Source organism: Antrostomus carolinensis, unplaced genomic scaffold (assembly GCF_000700745.2).
Source record: "Antrostomus carolinensis isolate BGI_N321 unplaced genomic scaffold, ASM70074v2 scaffold1564, whole genome shotgun sequence".
Taxonomy (NCBI): domain Eukaryota; kingdom Metazoa; phylum Chordata; class Aves; order Caprimulgiformes; family Caprimulgidae; genus Antrostomus; species Antrostomus carolinensis.
In genome coordinates this window covers 1-23,063 of record NW_010312612.1, presented here as the reverse complement: position 1 = coordinate 23,063, position 23,063 = coordinate 1, and the positions used below count along the sequence as shown (strand labels likewise).

Sequence of the window (23,063 nt, the reverse complement as noted above, 5' to 3'; positions counted from 1 at the left end):
GGTAAGTCATTGCAATGTAGACAGAGCACTTAATAGTTATGAAAAATGTGATAGGAACCAGGTGCGCTGGTTGGTTTCAGGGTTTTGTTGTGGGTAACGTTGTTTCCTAGAGGAGGCAACTGCATATAATGTGTCCAGAGACTGATCCTGCAATGAACTGGAAGGTGCATTCATAACCAGTGGAACACTAAATTAGTTTAATTCATCATGAATGTTTTTAGGGAAACGATGACGTGTAGAAAGAAACACTGGGGCTGGATATTATGGATTGGCTCAGCATAGATTTCTCTGAGGAAGAGCTACAGAACACGCTGCCACTGGAGAAGGTAAAGGTGGAAGGCACACGGCACCGGGAGAGAAGGCACTTTACTGCTTAATGAAGACATGATGCTCTGAAGTTGGCAGCTGCTTTTAGTCTTAATTCCTCTGGAAAAATTGACCAAAAAAAAAAGAAAACTACAAAGGGATCTGTTAAATCTTTTCTAAAAATGCATAAAGGTTAAATTGATGGAATTTCTAAGAAGAAATCAGGCTCAGGCACACTCAGGTTGCTACCTTAAATAGTAATTATTCACATTAAAAATATAGAAGATGAGAAATCTGCAGATTACATATTCCAGCACAGTCTTGTTTCCCCTATTCGTTTAAATGGAATTGATTAACTTTCATGGGATACATAGAGAAAAAGCTATCAGATTTGGCAGTAGTAACAATGACAGAACAACCTCGAGGGAAATTCTTTGACTATTTTTAACTAGATCATACTGATGGGTATTTAGCCATCATTTCTGATTGTTACCTGCAATTAGTTCATATTCAATTAATTGTGCTGGTGACTTCTGCAGTCTAATGGGGCCAGGCTGCAATCAAGGCTTAGTCTATACGTAAAAGTATAGCTGCTGGATTATTGAGTGCTCTTAATGTAAGGCTGCCACAGAAAGTCCTCTGAAGTGTTAGTGGTTGCAGAATACACCAGCCGGTGATAATCGTGGTTCACAAGCAGAGCAGATTAAATTTCTGTTCCTGGTACTGACTGCTGCCTCATAGCTCTTCTGTTTTCACTCAAGGCCTTGGTTTTAGTCAGTAAATCCCTTTACTGTTTGCAGTTCCTGGAGGAGGGGCAGATTTCAGTATGCTGGGGTCATTAATCCTTGAGTCTGTTTTACCCTTGGTCCTGTGGGGCTTGTGTCGGCTAGACCTGCAGAGCACCCTGGAAGGCTGCTCTTTTCTGACTGACCTTTAGCGGGAGGAGACACAACCGTGGCACTTTTGTAGTTCTTGCCATTTGCTGTGTGGCTTTGACATGGTTAATTTGGATTGCTCTCTGTTGAAGATGATTATAGGAGATAAGTTCTAATTACGAAGCATAATCCAGGTGAGTGATAAGTGAGCAGTGTAGTCCTTGCTTCATGTCAGCTCAGATGTCTGCTTTAACCTTTTGATGTGAACTGCTTGTGCTTTAACTTTCCCAAAGTAAAGGATGGGAAGCATTAGCAGCCAAACCAGGAATGCTCCGAACAAAGACCAAGTAGAAGATGCTGAAGTGAAGACCTACAGCTGTTCAGCCGCATAGGAACTACTAGGTACTTGGCAAAGTGCAAACAAATCCCTTTTCAGTTGGATTTCCAAAGGTTAGTGGGGATTTTCATAGCTGGTGTTATTTGAGAATTTTATTGTTATTTTTCCCTGAGTGTAGCTCGGTAATCCTCTCTGTCCAGGGATGAATTATAGTTTAAATTAGAAGTACATTCTACCTCAGGCAGAACTAGCTATAATTAGATCACAAAAGCTTTTTGTTGAAGCTAACTAGCAGTACTTCAAGTAAAAGTGCAGTTTTGAATTCTTTCTGAAGCAAGGAATTTGTCAACTTTTTTAAAACTCAAGGAATTCTTAATGTTCCGTTTCAAAATTTTTAACAGGAAAATTTCTGATGTCTAGCCTGTGTTGTCCTTGGACAGCTCAGCTCTTTATGCTTCTCTTAGCACTGGCTTTAGCTTAAATACCTCCCCCCGTTTCTTGTATTTACCCTTCTTTCCCAATAATTGGTATAGAATAGCCACTCCCTGTTGCAGCCCCATTTTCTGACTAGACATTTGATCTCTTAATGCAGTCTCATTTCTCAGGCACTCTGGTAACTTTACTGAAATGGTAACATCTGCTCTAGGGTGAGTTCATCTTCCCTGATCACAAGCAGCCTGCTGACCTCTTAACTTTTAATCCAGGTGAGGTATTATAAGGAAGAACAGTGTTTTACTTACTGGTCTCCACCTAAAAAGCAGTAGTATCTCTAGGTATGTAGGGAATGGTTCTCTCACTATAGTTAAGTTTTATATCACTAGTGAATATTGATATGTTACTTGCTGGTCTCCTGGGGATAATTTAGAGAGAGTCCTTGACTCCTTTGTTTTTTACCTCCTTGCTTCCCAGTAACCTCTTTTCTAATTCATAGCATGGCTGGCTGAATCCAAATGTAAATTACTTGGGTAAGTGAATTACATAATTTCCTCCATCACTTTGTTTCTTACTGCAGAAACATCCAAAGGGGTTCCTAACAAGTTAGAGTTCTCTCACAGTTTCTTTAATCAAATGCCTTTGGAGAAGGTTGTTGAAGTGATGTTTTCATGGTTTTACTGCCGTTTCTGGAAGTTTAACTGAAACCAATTTGCAATTTGACTGTCTTCATTTAGGTAATTTTCTGGTTAAAATTGATGTATTCTGTGCTTTCTCTTCTATCAGTCATCATAATGACCATTTTCTGCTCTGGAAGACTTTTCTCTGATTACTTATATGTATTTTGCTCTAGGAAAGCAACTGACATGTTAAGACAACTAAAATGCAAGGGACAAAGGTTTCTTGGGTTTTGTTTTTTAAAAGAATTTACAATATTTAAAAATAAGGCTACTGGTATCGCATTTGCTGTCTTTATTTTATATAGAGAGAGATTTGACTGTTGTGGGTCTTTTTTTCTTTTTTTTTTTTTTCAATCTACCTGTTCTTATGTTGTTTGCAATAATGTGGAATTCAAGCCACTTGGGTTTCTCATGCTTCATGACTGATGACTGGGATGTTGGCAACCAAGCAATGTCCTAACACTTCCTGCAGCACGTAGCAATAGCAGTGTCTGCAAACTCCAGTAGAGTTTGGTGAATTTGCACAGATATCTGGGGGCACCAGGTGCCAGTGATGGGAATCACTTGGCCTGCAGTATCTTTATCCCTGGCCATGGTACACAAAAAGTGTTGAGACTCATTCATGGGGGGTGGGGAAAAAAAAAAGTTTTTTCCCTTTTAATCCACAACCAGTTGTTTGCTGGACAGTAAGTGAGAAGCGATGGGCACGCGGCACTGCAGCGCTCATTTTCCCGAGCCACATTTCAGTGAAGAATTACAGTAAGGTTTTGGCATGCTCCAGTCCCTGTCGCATGCTGTTTTTAAAGCTCTCAGCACTCAAGAGTCCTCCTCCCTGCTGTATCTCAAGGAGCTTTCCTGGCAATTGCTGGTCATCAGAAGACACTGTGGTCCCAGAGATCTTTGTGTTCCTCTTTTATTTCAGCAGTTCAAATGAGGTTTATTCTAGAGAAACGTATTGAGATGTTAGAAGTCCTGGCTTTATGGAATAGACTACACCTTGACTGATGTCAGCCACTGGAAGATTAATCAAATAAAGGAAAAATCCAATCCCAAAAAACTTATAAAGAATCACAAACTGTCTTGCTGTATTTATTCCCAGGTAAAATCCAAAATGTCTTTTCCCTTCTGATGGGGATCCCAAGTCTAGTTTGCATGGTACACCCAGGACTGGGTAGAAGCTGTTATATTCTCCTCCTTGGGCGATGGAGGGGAAGAAGAGAAAGTCAGGGCAATTCAGATCTCTCTAAGTAGGGGCTAGTTGAAAAAAAAAAAAACCTTCCCTCTTGAACTGATAACTGAGCAGTCTCTGTTGAAATGCTAATATATCTCTGTCGGACCATCTCCTGTGCTTAGCTGGGTTGTTCAGTCAATTGTTAACCAAATGAGGGGCAAACTGCTCCTTCTGACCTTTCCTGTACAGCCACGGGGGATGCATGCAGGACAGGTGCTGGGAGAGGAGCAGAGAACTCTCAACTGAAATTACATGCAATTGGAAATACTCGACTTGAGGGCACTGACCTCCAGAGCCTTTGAAGAGAGAAACTGGGGTGATCAGTCCAGGAGAATGCATCTCAGTACCTGCTTGCTTGTTGTCCTTGGTCATGACCAGCTCGTTTCGGTTATCGCAGCCTGCCTTCTCCCTTGGCAGCAGCATTTTCCATGTGCTTGAACTGCCTGACTTCTTTTTGTGGTTCCTGTCGGGTAGAAGTGAACAATAAAAAACTGAAACATTTTTGCTTAACCTTTAGAGGCTGAATTTGCTGCCCGTTCAGCAGCTCAGCTGCAGGGCTTCAAATCTTTCACAAAGCAAGCTAAGAAAGTCCTGCACTTTCCAGTTAGGCTGAGGCTGGGACTGGCATGCAGACTGTGAGTTTTCTGTGGTCCCTTAATATGTTGATTACCTCTTAATGAGAGGTGTGCTTGTTGGGCTTTACTGAGTAGTTAAATCCTTACTGCAGGCTCCAAATTTATCTCACTTTGAAAATAAGCTATTGAAGAGTAACATTGAAAGGATAGTACACTTTTTTTGTGAAGTGTTAAGTTTTATTCATTTTTGCTGGAGGTATTGACCAAACTGCAATGAGATCAGACAAGGAATTGTTTGTGTTCCTGTTGTTTGTGTATTTGATGGAGTAATCTGATAAGTCTAGTTCTTAATTTTTTCTTTCCCTTGTCTGAGTCCCTCCTAGAATTTAGGGAGAAGAGAAGCACTCAAAAAGGGAGCTAAAATATGGGCAGTGATGGTCTCTGAAGCTCCTTAATTTTGGGGGGGTTTAATGCTAAACTGATATTCAGACAGAATGCCTGCGATAGAAGTGTGGAATTGAAACTCCTGAAAAAGGTTCAGCAATAACTTGAGAAATAAGGTGTAAAACTTCTGTTGTATTTATGGGCTGTAATTACTTTCCAAGGGCAGGGCAGTTTTGAGGAACTATATTTGTTCCTGTATGATGACTCCTGTGTCACTTATTTGGTGACCTCTGCAGTGCTGACATGTGGCTCTGAAGGCACTGGCTGCCTTGCTCTGGAGGTGTCATGGTTTAACCCATCTGGCAGCCAAGCACCACACAACCGTGCACTCATTCTCCCCTGCCCTGGGGACTAGGGGAGAGAATTGGAGGGGTAAAGGTAAGGAGACTCATAGGTTGAGATAAAAAAAAATTAATAAGTGAAATAAAATAAAATAAAAATAATAATAATGATAATTTTACTAACAGAATATACAAATTGAGTGATGCACAGTGCAATTGCTCACCATGCGCTGACCAATGTCCAGCCCCTTCCTAGCTAGTCATCCCAGAGGAGAGAAGATCACAAAACTGCAATCCTGGAAGACAGAGAGAGGGAGCTTTCTGGCCAGCTCTCATTTATATACTGAACATGATGGTATATGATATGGAATGACCCCTTGGCATATCCAAATGCCAATTTGGATCCATAGCTCTGGTTATACTCCCTCGTACCTATACACTAGCAAAGCATGGGAAGTTGAAAAGTCCTCGATTTCTTAGCAACAGCTAAAAACATCAGTATATTATCAACATCCTTCTCATACTAAATCCAAAACGCGGTGCTATTTTAGCTACTAAGAAGAAAATTAGCTATATCCCAGCTGAAACCAGGACAGGAGGTCCTCGCATGCTGAGCTGTGCCAGCTTTCAGGAACAGTTTAGAAGTGCCACCTGCAGAACTGATACATCTGGAGTCAATCTGTCACTGTGTACTTGTATTGTCTACTTCTTAGCAATTCTCAACCTTGCTTGAAATGAGAGACAAATTCCTTTCCAAAGCAGACCTGACAAGCTTTTAGGACAGATTTATTCTCATTTGAATAATTTACATCTGTTCACAGCAATTAATGTCAGCATCAGCATCATTCTGCTGCATGTCTAATGAAGCTACAGACAAAATTATGGCCTTGTGAGTAGCTGATTCCTGTTTTGCCTGCAAAAGGTCACGACTCTGGAGTGGATGTTGTTTGTCAGGCACTCTGTAGTTATACACAGGAACACAAAATCTTAATGAGGATGGCAGCTCAGCAAGAGGCTGGAGATGTGCTTCATGGGATTCCTTTCTTTTGGAGTCCCTTTCTTCCAGTGTCTTTCATCCTGCCTCACAAACAGGGATGTAGGTTTGCAAGTCAAAGGAGAATAATTTTGTACTTCAATGGTGCTGGCTTCTGTGAAATGTAACTCACAGTATGTGGTCATAATTTGTACTGGACTATTTAGGATTATTTAGAGTTCTGTTCCTTTTTATTTTCTTCAGGCTTGAAAAGAATGGATGACCTAAAATGGTACTTTATTTTATACTGCTGTGTATAGGCTGCCAGAATGTGAAGAACAGTTTAATTGAGTTTTTAACTGTTTTATTCTCAAGCATTACTTTTAAAGTCATTTTCAGTAAAGTATCTGATTCAGAATTTACTAACTTGCGTATTCTGTTGTAAAAGGGTTTTTCTGTTTACCACAGTTGTTCCAGTGGTGACTCTGATAATATATTTTCAGGATGAAAAAAGGAAGAAAACATTTATACTATTTGAAGGACAACTTTTTATCTACCTTGCTATTATTTGCTTACTAATTTAATTCTCTCTGTGTAATGGCTACATTATTTCATAAAATTTAGCACCTAATTTTAACCGGCATTCAGCCCTTACCACTGATTTCAGATGAGATGATACCCCTGCATGTTTCATGCATTTCCATGTCAAATTCTTACTAAGGTATTAATCCTGTATTATAAAAGCCTTTTCTCAGTTGAATATGTATAGCACTAAACCAAAATGCTATATTTGAACTTCTGACTGAACTCACAGCAGCAAGGTCCAAGGTACCATAATGTTCTTCAAAATCCTGATGCATTTACCAGATCTGCTCAGATTGAATTACCTGAAAGGTGTAATCTGCAAAAGCATTTGTGCATGCAATTTTTTTCACTGTCTCAGCAAGCAGTCTCTAGTCATGCTGTTTAAGTACCACTGGAGTGTTTAATTTTTTATAATAAACTCCATTCAGTTTAATTTAGTCTGAATTTTTCTAAAAATAACCTCTAACAAGATTAGTTGTGAAGAACTTGATGTATATTATGTATTTCTCATTGCTAAAGATTTTCAGCAGAAGCTCTTGCTTCTGTCTTTTGATTGAGAAAACAAAATTCAAGAAAACAGGGTGAGCTGTGCTATCCTCAGCCTTTTGAATTCTTGTACCTTGAATCCTGAATGGCAGATCTTAAGTACCTTAATGCTCTTTTAGAATGAGGGTAATTTGAACAGTGCTATTTTTTTCTCTGTCTCAGTCAGAAAAGACAACAGTTTGTGTTAATATAATGTAGTTAATAAAATTAACTGCATTAATTAGTAGTGCTTCCTCTATGGTAATTGATACAGTTTCAAAAGGAGACTTCACTCCAAGGCTAGTTTTAGCTTTTCTATACTGCTATCTTGCTTTAGGACACGTGCACTCCACCACTGTGGAGAGCACCAGCTCTAACAAGCCCATGCAGATGGAGTTCAGTTATGAAAAAAATGTTACAAAACCAGTAGCTATTTATTTGAAGGTTGAAGAGAAAACCAATAGTTTTACCATACGGGTGCTATTTTGCATGGCCTCATTAACAGCATGATGTAAGTGTAACCTTTTTTCTTTAACTTGGTGTAACCCAAGAAAACTTCACAGGTAGTGGAGGTCAAAGGTGCCATTGTGTTGCATTACGGAAAGCAGGGTGGTCCAAGTGGGGGGTGAGAGTGACTGTGGGAGGCAGAGGTACTGGCATGCAACTAAACCAGACAACTGTGCTACTATTTTATACCTGGGAGCATATGCCACCTCTACTCAAAGCAGGGTCAGCTTATGGGGTCAGACCAGGTTGCTCAGGGTTTTATCCAGTCACATCTTGGAAACTCCCAGGACTGTAGACTGCGCAACCTCTCTGGGCAACCTGCTCCACTGCTCCACTGTCCTTAAGTGCAAAATTTTTTTCCTTATAGCAAGTCTGAACTTCTCCTATTCCAACTGATGCCTGTTGTCTTTCATCCTCCCACCACACACTGCTGTGCAGAGCCTGGCTCCATCTTCTCAAGGGGCTGCTGTCAGATCCCCCCCAAAAGCTATTTCTTCTCCAGGTTCAACAAACCCCATTCCTTCAGCCTTGGCTCACAGGGCAAATGTTCCAGCCCCGTTCATCTTGATGGCCCTCTGCTGAATTCACCCTCATTTACAGATTTCTTTTCTATATTGGGGGCCCAAAACTAGACTTAGTATGCCAGATGGGGTTTAATAAGCATGAAGTAGAGGCAGATAATCACTTCCTTTGATCTGCTGGCTCTGTTCCTGTTAATACAGCCCAGGATGCTCTTGGCCTTTGTTGCTGTGTGAGTAATATGAGCCTCAATACTGAAGAGCCTTGTTAAAAGGCTTGCTTTCATTCAATGCCAAATAAAAATTGATTAGGAGTATCAGCAGAAAGAGGTGAGTGGCTTTATTCAGACAATTTTGCTTTCTGTTTCATACTTAGCTTTAATGATCTTTTGATTATACAGTCGATGAGCTAAAAATTTGCAGAATGAAGCATGACGTGTACAGAGAAGCTGAGGTTGATGGCAGCATGGTTTGATTTAACTTGATAAAATTGCTGTGGTACTTGCACAAGATTTTTCTTGCTATCTGCTTTAAAAAAAAAAAAAAATCAGGTGTGAGAAATGTAGGTATCTGCATTTCTAAAACAACATAATTCCAGAGCCACTCTGCCAATTTTTTACTATGTTTTATAAAAACATTCCTGAGAGAACTGAAGTAAAGAGATGCTAGTAGTGTGTATCATGAATGTGATTCACATGCTATCAAACTGCTGTGCTATCAAACTGCTAACAAACAGAAAGCTCAATATGCAAAACCCAATAAACTGCTCTCATTGGTGAGAATACAGTGAAGCCCTTGGGAATAAATAATTCAGGATATTAAACAATTTTGTTTTTCTACTGTGCTCTCTTATCCTGATGCATCAGCAGCAATCCATGTTCCATTCACTGGCAGTGGTGTGCAGCTTCTCTGTAAGCAGCCTGACTTGTACTGAAGCAGAAAGATTTCTGGTCAATTAAACAACTGAAACTGCGACTGCTCTTTGTTTAGTAAACTCAGTCTGTTTTGAAAGCTGAAACACTGATTTTTTTGAAAAACTGAATCTCTGTGAACTTTATTCTGATTTTCAAAAGAATTTTAAAAAAATAAATAAATGAGCAAGCTTTATTTTTTGTTGTGTAGCAATATTTTTTTTTTCCAGATACAGGATTTCTCTTTTGTGGGCTATGGCCACCTCTGTGCTGAGTTTCCAAGGCTGAAAACTCCATTGAGATTATAAAATATTTTGCTCATTCCCAATAACACAGGTGCACAGAATCACAGTGGTTGGAAAAGACCTTCAAGATCATGGAGTCCAACCATAAACCCAATGCTGCCAATTCCACCTTTAAACTGTGTCCCTCAGCACCACATCTACACGTCTTTTAAACCCAACAGGCGTGTGTTAGGATGGACGCACACCTGAACTTTTCAAAACCAGCTTCGCTCTGCTCCAAGGAAAAGGCCAAAATATTGCAGCAAAGCTAGCCTGTCATTGAGATCACTTGCTTAGGTACTTCATGGACTGCATAACTAACTTTTTCCTCCAGAATTGTTTTATATCTTCAATATCTTGCAGGCACCTGCACATTTCTGTAATTTGCTGGATGCTTCACCTTGGTCTGTTGAGATCCAACAACTCAATATTGTCTCTGTAAGGATTCTGCTAAACCAGCTTTTGATATTTACTGAGTCTTCTGTAATACACTGGAGGTGCTCAGTTACTCTGTTTGTCTTTCTTTTGGCTGCAATTTAGATGAACTGAAACATGGAAAGGGTGTTTAATAGTGTCAAAGCCATGGAGAAAGGTTTGGGAACTCTGGGCTAAAGTCCTCAGGTCCAAACTAGTGCTGTTTAATCTGCAGTGTCCAAACAACTCCTCTGAGGCCTCCCACAGTGATAAAGATGCTGCTTTTAATTTCTAAACTGGTTTTTGGTTTTTGGTTTTTTTTTTTGGTGGGCTATAAATTCCAGCCCAATGAAACAGTGCAGAAACTTATTTTCTAACATGGGGAACTTCTTTGAAGTTGGATGTCCATATAGGGAGAGTGGAAGGAAAAGTAGCTGAGCACATCCATCAACATCAGGAGCTGCTCAGGCAGGTGTGAAGTTTCCCATCAAAGCTTTGTTCTCAGCTGACTGAAATAAACTCCCTGCAGTGGGATATGCCCTGAAACAAGACCTGAGGGCTGCTTCGTTCCACCTCAGCTGTGATGGTTGCTCCCTGCTCTTGTCCTCATTGCAATCCAGGGGCCTGAGGGAAGCTACAGCTGCACCAAGCTCTCTGACAACTTCTTCTGTGGTGGGTGGGATTTGGCCAAATGCTGCCTGGGAGTGAGTTGGACATGATAGCTGCCATGTGTCTCCTGATTCATGGTTTGCTGAAAACCCTCTGCAGGGGGCTATGTTCTATTTTGAATAACTCTGTGGGTGCTGTGTCTCTGAAAGATGTGGTGTGTGAGTTTCCTTGGCTGGGGTGAATGTGAGCTGAAGCCAGGGAGCATGCAAAGAAGTGAATTTTGGTCAGTTCTGGGGAGGGGAGACATGACTGTAGGTATATCTTATTCTCACGGCTGCAGCTTTATACTGTATGCTTTTTGTGACTGCCTTTTGTATGACAGCACATTTCCAGGCCAAGGAGTCAGCTCTGGGAATACTGCAGCAGTTGGAGCTGACCTTTAGCTGAACAGGCACAGGAATGCACAACTGCATGATGCTGTTTTTACAGAAAGTCTTTCACTGTATAGGTAAGTACCTAACCAGCACCCAGTAACAAAGCTTTTGACATTAAAGAGCTATTTGGATGGTCTGAGATTTACTGCAGAAGAGAGGCCAGGGCTGGGAACAAGGAAAAGGCAGAGCTGTTTTAGTGGAAAAATGCCAGGGTTGGGAAGGGGCTTTTCTGGACCAGGCCAAATGGAAAAGATGTACTTGTGTCAAATTCCTGTAGCAGTGGATGGGAGCTGGAGACATTGCCAGTGACTGGCTTATTCCTGTTCTGTTGCTTGGCTTGATGGGCTAGTCATTGACAGTTTTGCATCTTACCTGGGACCATTTCATTTTGTGTTACTTTTATTTCCCTGCAATGAAGCTTTTGAAGAAATCTGTCAAGCCTAATGCTGAATGCTGAAATGGTTAAAGATTATATTCCTTGCTATCAGTTGTGCTGGTTATGTTCAGTGCCATACGTGAATTGACTTAATTATCGGCATGCTACAGTATATGAAAAATAATTATCCTGAGTGCTATTGCTCATAGTTGAATTTCTCTGCCAGTTACGCAGTGAACAGGCGAAATGCCCCAGAGGCAGAGGTGTTTATATGGCTTTGCTTGTTGACTATTTTGCCAGCTGTTGCGGGTGAAACACAGATCCCTACTGGACAACTTGCCTGCTAGTCTTCAAGGAAGCAGAAGTGCTGTTTTCTTTTAAACAGTCTATTTGAAGTTGGGAGCTTGCTCATGTGTTTGGTCAGTACCTTTGGAGCTTGAAACCTGTTCTCAAGATGTTCTTGGCATGTTTAAGCAGCCACGTCAATGGCCTCAGTAAGTGTTGAAGGGGTTGATCTCTCTGAAGATAAGAGATACATGTTTCAGTGGGGAAAAAACTTTCCCACCATGCTTGGCTTGACGAAAACCATCCCACAGTGAACATGTTGGTGTCCACTGTGTAACTTGTTCCTATCTGGGGGCTTGATCCAAGATTGCAGGAGAGAACTCTTGTCTTTCTTCTTAAATCCTTTCTGTGGCTTTTTTTATTGCCGATGAAAGAAAACACGGCTGTGGGTTGCCCTTAGCCCCAAGATTAGAGTACAGATCCCATGGCTCTCGCTAGGAACCTCAGAAAGCATTTACAGGTCGTACATTTAAAAGTTCACAACACTTGTAGTTGGGACTAGACTTCAGTGTTGTCAGGAAGGCAGCAAAAGTGGTTGGGTTTTGGTGGTTTTTGGTTTTGGTCTTTCAAGTTGCATGGCATCATCCTCTATTTGCAAGAACCAGCAATTGAGTCCAAATGGAGGGCATTGTTCGCCTCACTGTCTTGATCTGGGAGTGTCCTTGCAGGAATCAGTTGGTATAAAAATCTGACATTTTGATGTCTTTGTAGCTTTTTCTTTAAAAAAACTTCTTTGACTGAAGAAGTGCAGTGACCTTAACTGATACTTAATTTTGTTTATCTCTTTGAGAGCTGCAGAAAATAATCAAACAACAGAAATATAGTCTCTGCCCTTCCTGAGAGATTTTGTTTTTCAGTAACAGATTAAACATTACAAGATTTGACAGTTTTAATGCAATTGAACTATTTACTCTTTGCTTCAGTAAAAGGATGTTTCTCAAAACAGGATCTAGTACAATTTATTTGTGCCAAAATAGAGTTTCCCTGTTATATACTTAAAATTGAAAATGTTTTCATGATCTTAACTGTCTCTATAATCTATATAGAATTTTTATTCTTTAATAAGGAAACATCTTGTAAAATCTTCATTAATGTTCAAAAAGTGTTTTGCTACAGTTCCTAACTTTCTATGATGTTCTTATTAACTTTTTGTTCCTTAAAATTCTTTGTCTTTAGTTATAAAATGCAATTTTTGCTATAAAATATGACCACGATGCACTCTAGTTTACAGAAAAGCAGAAGCCTTGTGGTTCTAACAGAACTGTACTTGATTTTGGCTTTCCTGGTGCATTTCTGCAAATAGTGAAGTACATCAAATATATTAGGGCTCTCATGCAGAGAGGTACAGGATTTGTGGGATCTTTTGTATGTTCAACTTAATAGAGTATACAAAGCAATTCCAAAATAGATCTTTCCAGCTACCAACCAGAAAAGTCAATCTTCTGTTTCCATATGCTGTGTCTTCTCTGTCTCAACAGATGTAAGTGGAATCATACAAGGGAGTTTATTCTTGATTTGCATTTGTAGAGGGGTTTTTTGTTTGTTTGTTTGTTTTTTGTTTTGTTTTTTTTTCTGGAATGAATTTACTGTTAACCCTTTATTGTTATACAAATTTTTTACCCAAATTTTTGAGAAGTTAATTGAGCGCTATTGTAATAACATACCTCTCTGTTCACTTCCTCAGAACTAGCCTGGTTTTTACCCAGATAAAATTTGTCTTGTATGGAAATTTTCTTAAGAGTCGGAAGATGTAAAAATTCTGCAATTGTTAAACAACTAGGTGAAAAATGGTAAAGCTCACATTACAGAGATGGAACAAAAAATCACTTTGTGCTAGTCAAGAATACCCAGAGGCTTTTCTGTGCACTGTTTTGTTATCTGATGCAGATGACTTCCCCACACTGTGACCAGTATGTGCTCCAAAAGGGTATTATGGGGTTTCAGGTGTCCAGGTAATGAGCAGAGTTTGAATAGACAGGTAAACCAAACTGAAGAATAATAATGCATGAGTACTGGCAGGCTGCCTGGATTGGCATTGGTAAACATGGTTCTATAAGAGCTACAGAGTGTGAAATGGAAACTGTGCTGTATTTAAACTACCCAGAGGATTATCCTGGGTTCCTTGACTGCTGATAGATACCTTGCACACAGACATAAGCAAGTCCTTCCTAAAAACTATGAAGAAACTAGAAAGATGATTCTTATCAGATGATTTATGTAGAGTAGGAAAGGGGACAGGGGATTCTGCAGTCTCTTTTGAGCTATAAAGGGATGGATACTGAAGAGCTTTAATGAGCCCAGCATTTTGGTCATTTTGCATCAAGCCAATGCGACAGCTTGCATAAATTAAGACTGCTCCTGGTGCAAATCTAAGGGATGCAGCTTTTATGTATTTCCATCAAACTTGGGAGAACATCTGAAGTGCAACCGCAAGAGTTATTTAGCTATGGAAAGTAAATCAACAGTTTTTAATACAAAATTTATGGACACTTGTAGGGTGCTGCCTGGGCCTTTTCCCACACTGCTTATCAGTGTTGCCAATGATCTAATTCTTGCTTTCACTATTTCAGATTTTATTTCAAAGGCAGGACGGAATGGTATCTAATATTCATGTTGTTAGCATGTGTGTACTCTGGCGCTATTGATCTGCAACAATTATTTTAAATAGACTTGTGTTTGAATATTTTTTTTGTGGGGTTGTTTTCCTTCAGTATCAAGCTGGTCTTTGCTTTATGCTTTGTTTTAAATATTATTCTGAGAGGGCCTTCCCTGAATGGAGACATGGGATTTGAGGCTGACAGATGCAGACAATGCTAGCAAGATAATAATGCTAAAAATAAAGAATACATTTTTACTACACTTGGTGTTTTACTCCTTAGCATTTTGGTGCTCTGCAGGAGCAAATGATAAAACTGGCAGCAGCATGGTGATGCCTACAGCAGAGACTTGAGACAGCAAACTAGTCACAAGAGTTATTACTGAATGCTGATGGCCTTTTCCCATACAAAAAGAAAGCTTGCAATGGTTTCTGCACCTGCAAGGAGTATCCTAGCAACATCAACCAGGAAAGTGTATGCCAGGACTTCTTTCTGAGTGCTTTTTGTTGAACAGAGCAGCAGTTGTAAAGCAAAGGTCAAGAGCAATTTAAGCTCTTAGAAGCGTTGTTGCTTAAGTCATTTAGTCAGGGAAATGTCTGTGTTGCAGTTTTGTGCCTAAAGGACAAATATCGGGTTACAGAGTCATCCTCCAGACTATCCAGTTGAAGTCTCGTTAAACATGAATATTGCTTAATCCGAGATGTCATTTAGCACTTACGGGAAAATTGCTGTTAGTGTTTAACTAGTTTTTGCCTTGTGAAGTAACCAGGAGTCCCTGCTGACTTCTGCCTGCTCTGGCAGCTGAGGATACCCAGGGGCTTTCTGTGCAACACAGAACAGGGGAGCACAGAACACCACCAGGTAGGGGGAACAGACCATCAGCCTATGCAAAAAAAAAAAAAAGAAAGAAAGAAAAAAGAAGAAAGCTTTTTTTTTTTTTTTTTGTCTGAGAAGGTGTAGGCTGTCATTGTCTCACTGTTATGCACAGACCTCAGGTGAGTCTCTGCATCGTGCTTTGTCATCAGCTTTCAGGGAAAGTATTTATTTTGGATTTTCCTACATCATTTACTGGTACCGTGTCCGAAGTACTTGCTGGGCTTGCTCTTACTGGCCATGCCATCTTGTGACGGGGAGAGGGCAGTGTTTATCCTTGTGTTTGTGGATGGGGGAGTTGAGGTGAACGACTAAGACCCTTTTCAGCCCCCTGGGCAGGGGCTGCAGAGTTACTGGGGGAGTTGGGCTGTGCTCAGCCCCTCTGCGCAGAACAGGGGCAATGCTACTGCCTCTCACCAGGAGAGAGGTGAGGTAGCCTAAAAAATGCATGCTGCTGTAGCAAGTTTTTGCCCTCTGCCCAGCCTGGTAGATAATCTCTAGCTCTAGAGACTGGTCTAAAAATGGAATTTTTACTATTTCTATTTAAATTTGAGTGCTAGACAAGGGACAAAGCCTGTCAATAATCTTTTTTCCCCTGCATTCTGACTTAGCGAAAAGTTTTGTACTTGATAAAGGTGAACATTCAGTAATCTCTTAGCTACTTAGAGAAATACAGGTTCTGCATGGTTTCATATGTAAACAGTCATCTAAAAAATCAGCAGTCATCAGACAATTCTTTCTCTCAGCTCCCTGTTTATTAAGCTAAATGATGGTTTAGGCTGGAATTTAATACCAAACAAGCTAATATGATTAAGGTAACCTTCTGTTTCCTTCATTACAAAGGCACTAGAGCCATTTCCCTTCTCTGAGAAATACTTCCGACTAATTAGCCAAAGAAAATTAGCTGAGGATAAAGTGCTTGTTCTGAGGCAACACAAGAAATTTTCAGTGAAAATCTGTCACAGCTAATAGAAAAAATGAAACACTATTCCCTTCAAACAATGCTTGCTTTTTTTTTTTTTTTCTTTTTTCCCCTTCCTTCTTCTGGACTTCAGGTGATGTGACCCCTGTTCTCATGAATCCTCTCTTGCAGTCACACTCCATTTCTCTGTCAGAAGGAATATGCCGTACCATAACAGACATGAATGCAGATCACGTGACAGTCACACAGGAAACTTTAGTGGAGCAGCTAGTGAAAAATTATCCAGGTAATGTGTTCATTTCTCCCTCCTTTTAAAAGTGACTGTATCATCAAGCATGAGTTTCTGATATTGGGCAAGTGATCATTGAATGTTTATAAGCAAAGCTGGTAATATGAAATAAGTTAACAGGCAACTGGTAGAATACATGAATGTGCATACTATCCTCATCAGTCTGCGGGTGTCACTAACATTGTTTTGAATTTAATCCTTTTTACAGATTTTAATAAATCTTCTTTGAGAAGAAGAGAGGAACTGAGTGCAGTAGCATGTTGAAAGTATGCTCCTTCTAGAGGGTGGGAAAGCATAAATGAGGTATTTAGGTGCCAGATGTAGAAAAGAGTAAAATAGACTGTGACAGATCACAAAGACTTTGAGTCCTCCTTTAAGAGACAGGAACACAGCTGATTTTGATGGCAAAAGGACTGGGTAGGAGTCTACAGCTGGTGTTCGCTATCAAAAAATACAACTGACCTCAAATTCAGATTCATTGGCCAAATTCCAGCTCCCTCCTTCCTGAAAGGAAGCCCCTTCCATTTACTTACACTAAATGAGCTTCATTCCTTCTCTTCTGATGGGGTAGCAGGCACTTCCCTTAAATGCTGCATTTTCTTTTGAATCTGGAAAATGTTCAGTTTTCCTTAGATCTGCAATATTGAAGTGTGTGTGTGCATGTGAGACTTTGTGAAGGCTCATTATAGCCCTCTGCAGGAGGTTTCTTGGTCTGATATTGAGCTTCTTCTTTTGAGTCTTCATAATATTATAGCTCTGCAAATGTTACAGGTTGATCTGGTAGGCATTTTCACTAGTGGGAAAATTTTTAATGCAGCCCCATAAACTGGCCCAGAACCCTGCCAAGAACATGACATTGTCTATATGTGCACTGAGACAACCACAGTGTAGCGTTTTTAGGTCAGACAGAAGTAGCACTCTCAAAGTCTGTAGGCAGAGAGTGTATTTCTTGATATGTTTTCACCTTGCTGGAAGTTTTCATTCTTGGGGGCAGGAGATCAGCAGAAACCTGGGGCAGCAGATCAGATGTCACTAGACTGGGACTGTTACACCTGAGGGGAAACTAGCAACTAAGACCAATCTCAGTGAGGTAACTTCGGTAGCATTTGTCATCTGACAAAATTATACCAGAAGCTTCAGAGAGAGGGATAAAAGCCACTGTAAAATAACCTGCCAAGAGGGAAATGCTTTGAACAACACATTGTTTGGCTTGTACCTGGCAGAAGGTTTCTCTCATGAATATCATATCCTGACAGACACAAAGAGAACATCCTTGCTTATTTGAAGGCGAACATCCTAAGCTCCATCACAGCAGTGCTGCAGTGACAACCAGAAACGCAGCTGGTCTTTACCTTTGTCTTCAGGGTGACCTTGCCTCATCAGTGAGGAATGCCCTTGGCAGAACTAAAAAGGGTTTTACTGATCTGTAAGACACAGGCGGGATGGCACCTACCAGAGCCCTCGGCTGGATAATGTTTCTGTGCTGCCCTCACCTGGTTGGCCCAGGAGGGCTCTCCCCAACCCTGCAGCCTGTGCTGAGTCCGCGATTTGGGGCAGCTGGCGCTGCCCTCCACGCGTGGACACCGCTGCAGAGTGGGACTGTCCCTGTTGAGCAGGGAGCCCAAGGGTGTGGTGGGGGACAACTGGATGCAAGCACAACTACCGGCTCTGGAAGCTCGGCAGAGTAGTGATGTATTAAAAAAAAATATCCTGCCTTTTGTCCAGTGCTACTGGACACGTCCATGTTGAAATTGAGTTATACCCTTTGCAAACTTCAGTTGCCAGGCCAGTTTCAAACTTCTTTCAGAATCCTGCCAACTAAATACATTGGGTATTCATGTTCAGTCACTTCTAGATCTGTAAGTTATTTTTTGGTCAGCTCCCATTTTATTTGAAAACTTATTTCCGATTTGAAATATCTGTATCTTTGTTGTAGGCATTGCAGTTCCCTCCCATAATATCTTATATAATATCCTTGGCACTCTAATTAAAGAAAGGAAAATCTATCACACGGGAGAAGGATACTTCATTGTGACTCCCAACACGTACTTTATCACAAGTGATGCCTCAGAAGACAACAGAAGGGTCCTGTTGCAGGACAGTTGCTGCTGTTCATCACCTTCCATCACTTACCTTGTAAACATTGAGCGCTGTGCAAACTTAGCAAAAGAAAACATTCCTACGGTATCCCATTACAGATCCTGCCATTGTTTCCCTGACCAGAATATACTCTGTGAACAAAGACATCCGCAGCTAATGCACCATGAACCTAATGCAGGAGGTAAGAAAGGCTGCAGTGAATTGAAGCCTTCAATTCAATCTCAAGGGATCTCCACAACTGCTGAAAACCATTCCTGGGACACCATCAAATCCTTGACGTTTGTGAAAGAGAAACTGAAATGCAAGAGGTTTGGCCTTGGCCTTTTCTGGAGAAGTGCTTCTAAAAAAGAAAAATGTAAGAAGGAGTACTCCACTTTTTCAGCCCAGTTTCCTCCCAAGGAGTGGCCAGTCAGGGATGAGGATGACTTAGATAATATTCCACGTGATATTGAACATGAAATCATCAAGCGTATTAACCCTACTCTCACAGTTGATAATTTGATTAAGCACACAATATTAATGCAGAAGTTTGAGGAGCAGAAAAAATATACTATTAAGGGTACCTCTGCTGAAGTGTCAACAGTCAGGCAAAACCATCTTTCAAAGGATTGTGTTCAAAAGATACAAAGTAGAACAGCAAAACACACCAGGAAAACCAAATCAAACAAAGAGAGGAAGATTAGCAGAAGCAACAGGAAATCTCATGTACATCAGCTAACATCCCAAAACGAGAAACTGGAAGAGAACCTTTCATTGCCTATCAGAAACCAACAGCCGTCTGATGTAGCAGTGGAATCTCACGTCATCTATAAAAAACAAATTAAGAACCCTTTTCAGGGTCTGCCATGGAGACGCAGCTTATATGTGAAAGGATACAAAGGTGCTGTTAGCAGTCAGCTGAAGTCCAGGACTCGAAAGCAAGAAAGGGCTTTACAAATGCCATGGTCCTTGGACTCCTCAAAAACCTTCGACTATGAAACTGAACTGCTGGCTACTGAAATGCAGGCTGACAAAGCTAAGCAGAACAAACTACTCCATGCTAATAGGTCTTCTTTCCAACTAAAGAAACGTAGTTTAAGTGAAAACTTCAGTTATCCACATGGCAGTACTTTGCAAACAGACAATAAATGCAAATACCATCTGGAGAGTAATATTTCTGAAGAAAGCATCTACAGAAGAACAGTCAAAATAAATCCTGGAGATATTAAAAAAGCCCCTCACTCGTGCACTGGAGATAATGGTGTGTGCGAAGAAAATGCAAAATTTTCATTAGATCTGAAAGATGAGTATTGCAGGTGCAGAGCTGACACTGTATGTGAGTTATCAGATCAAACAGCAAATGAATTTCAAAATGTCCGTCTTTCAAATTACACAGCCAATGTTAACCTGGCAAAAAGATTTGGTGTGAAATACAGACAAAAGACTGATCAAAAGAGTGAACATATATTTAAATATGACTGTGCCAGCCATCCTGGATCAATGAAGCTGGAAAGTGAAGGATTTACTGAGAACTGCCATCTTCTGTACCAAAAAGCACATGATGGTGACACCTGTAGCTCATTACATCTGGATGACAGTTTTGAAGGCAGTGAACCACCACACCTGCCTCCTGGCCACACTTTTTCAGATTCAAGAGACTGGAGTAAAGGTGTGCAAAAGCTGGGGACAACTATGGCCCTAAAAATCTGTAAGGTTAATACTTATCCCACCCAGTACGACACAACTATAAATAAATGTAACCCTGGGGAGCATGGATATAAGGAAAGTGATAGTTCTGCAGAAACAACAGATGGCTCAAAAGAGCATCCAAAACCAGATTTTACAGAAGAAAGTCGTTTGTGCAGTCAGGTTCTCCCGATAGTGCACAGAAAGGAAGAAGAAACTGGCCTTACTGAATGCACAAAGGCTTCAGCTGTAGCAGATTTCTGCCACACTAATGAGGCTGACTCAGATGCTGACACTTTGCAGAACTCCACCTATGAGACAGTGGCACGCTGTGCTTTGGGCTCACAAACCAAAGAAAGAAGAAACCCTCTGGGAAAAAAAGATTTGTCTTTTAAGGATGCATGTACTGTGTTATCAGGACAAAAACACTCAGAAGGGACAGAAAACCACAGCATTACAGGAGACAGTGGAATTGACTCCCCAAGGTAAGAAAACACCTGTAACTATTTTAGATGTTTTATCTTCAAATTAACAATTAGATTTAGGCAGAAGGGTTGCTGTAAATTATACCCCCTCCCCAACAACAAATATCTTATTATCTTTAAAAACTTCAGTGTTATGTCTCAGAAATACTCAAACTGCATAGTTCTACCATGTCTTTTTTACATTAACATTCCTTCTAAATCAGCTATACAAATGCTGCTGTTTGTATTTTGAATCTGGTTTCATGAGGCAAGAAAATAGTATGAGCTCTGCCTTGCAGATGGAGATGGTCAAGTGCAGAAATGTTAAACATAGTGATTGATAAACTCAATGTTAAACATGGTGATTAATAAACTCCTGTTAGCAGGCAGGTTCAGCTTGCATTGATCTTGCCATATGACATTATGGATATTGTCATACTTTCCCCAGTAGTAGATGAAGAGTAAATAGTGCTTTATAGAGGTGTTCAATCAAAATGTAAAGCACAAAATACCATCTGACTTGCTCACAGTAGACAGGAGAATGTGTACATTGCCTGAGCTAGAAGCTTCTGCTTCCTTTCGTAGGGTACATTTTGCCTGTAACGATACTTGAAAAATCCCTTAATGGAAAACAAATTGGTATGAAACAGTTTTTTTTACACAGTTGCATGTGGAGAAGACCTACAAAACTGTAAACTGAATTGTCACAAACATAAATTAAAATGCTGTGAGGGAAAAATAATATATTTTTTAATAGCATCACTTATTCTTAAGATCTTAAATGATTAGCCTTTAAGTGTAATTAAACCTTGAGAAGCTAGTATATGAAGGAACAAATAACATACTACAGTTTTTAAGGAAATTCTGCTGATTTTTAAGTTGTTTTTTTTTTGCTTAAGCAGCTTTTAGCTGTACACTATTTCAAGCACGCTTCTAGTGTATTACTTGGATATGAACACTTGAAATCTGTTGGACACTCTTTAGCAAATATATTTCAAAGGGTAATTCTGATTGTTTGTATTGATGCCATCTGTTGTACCAGAAATTAAGCCAACTCAGTTTATTTTTAGAATGTGAAGCCTGATGTCTAATAATTCTGTTCTTTTAGATGGACTGAAAAGAAGATGGAGCTTCCTGCCAAATTCTGAAAGCATAAATACTAATGCACAGAGAACAAAGTGAAAGGACAAGCACAACAAAATTCCTTGCTTCAGCTAACTCTAGTCATGAATATTTGATTATATTTTTAATGAGCTTTGTAAACTTTCCTTTGTAACAATGTAACCATACTCCAAATGCGATCAGTTACATCTGTGAAGCTGTCTCTAAATCAAAGCTGTTAGTTAAAACTTTTGACCATAGTATTTGGAGAGCTGATGTGTATTTCTGTTGCTCTCATCTTTAATTATTTTTGTGCCACTGTGATAATAAAAGTGAGAACTGATATATTTCATCCACATCACACCATTAACCTAGAAAGGGCATGTGTTGCTGTAACAGGAACTGTATCTGTTGGACAGAACTGTTTTACACTATAATTCTTGAAAGTGTTTCCTACTTCTACCACAGAAATAACAGTACACACCCTCTCCCCTGTCAGGAAACAAGGCAAATGAACTAGGTTGGCACGCACCTTGTTACTACAAAAATTCCTCAAATCCTTAGGTTCTCTCACTGTGTCCTCAAGAAATCTTAGCTGTCCTCCTGAATCTACTTGGTGTGCTTATATCTGGCAAACAGGATTTAGCCTTTGTAAATGCAAATGCAAATGTGTTTATGCAGGAGACAACAGGTACAGTCAGAAGCATCGCATTGAGAGAAAACCTGTTGTGGGCCAGCATCCTCCTGCTCTGCTCCTGACCACCTCTTTCCTTCTCTTAAGGAAAGAATATCCTGGCAGCCATCAGGATCGCTTCATAGCTTAGTTCAGAAGACTAATTTTGACTTCTTAATCCCGATTTCTTGCTGCAGCTAAAAGCAGACAGCGCTCGTTGAATGACACTGATCACCAACAAAGGCTTGTGGTCCTTTTAAATCTTACAGAGGCGCTTAGCCATACTGTTACTATGTCAGACTCTTTCACTATTGAAAACTAGTTAATGGAGACAGAAGGCTAAAGTTGTAGCTATCCATTTTTAAAGCTGCTGGAGATTTATTTTAGGGAAGGTGTCTCTGCCTGTGAAGAAGTGGAAGAAAGCGCGTTGGTGCTGGCTGAGGCTGAGCAGAGCCCCGCTCCCTCTCGTCCGCCTCAGTCCAGGGCCGGTTTCAGTCACGCCGGTACCGAGATTTCCCCCTCAGGTCTCTCCTGGATCCCTGCCCTCAGCGCCTCACGCTGCCGGGGCCTGACAGCTGCTTTTCCGTTTCCTTAAAAACCCCTCCCAGGGGCTTACACGCGCAGCGGAGGTACGGCATGAGGCCAGCCCCGGCGGAAGGCCGCTGGATGAGAAGAAAGACGCTGTTTCTCCCCCGTCCCGGAGCCCCCGGTCCGCGCCCATCATGGCGGACGCCTGA

General features: G+C 40.6%; 1 protein-coding gene across 1 annotated transcript; it reads left to right on the top strand.

Annotated features, from left to right (window-relative positions):
• Nucleotides 1-15,224: 15,224 nt before the first annotated feature.
• Nucleotides 15,225-21,700, top strand: STOX1 (storkhead box 1). The gene is made up of 4 exons (XM_010167029.1): nt 15,225-15,234; nt 16,168-16,320; nt 18,260-20,573; nt 21,661-21,700. Exons 2-4 carry the CDS (start codon nt 16,188-16,190, stop codon nt 21,698-21,700), a joined length of 2,487 nt encoding a protein of 828 aa, XP_010165331.1. The 5' UTR covers nt 15,225-15,234; nt 16,168-16,187.
• Nucleotides 21,701-23,063: the final 1,363 nt, after the last annotated feature.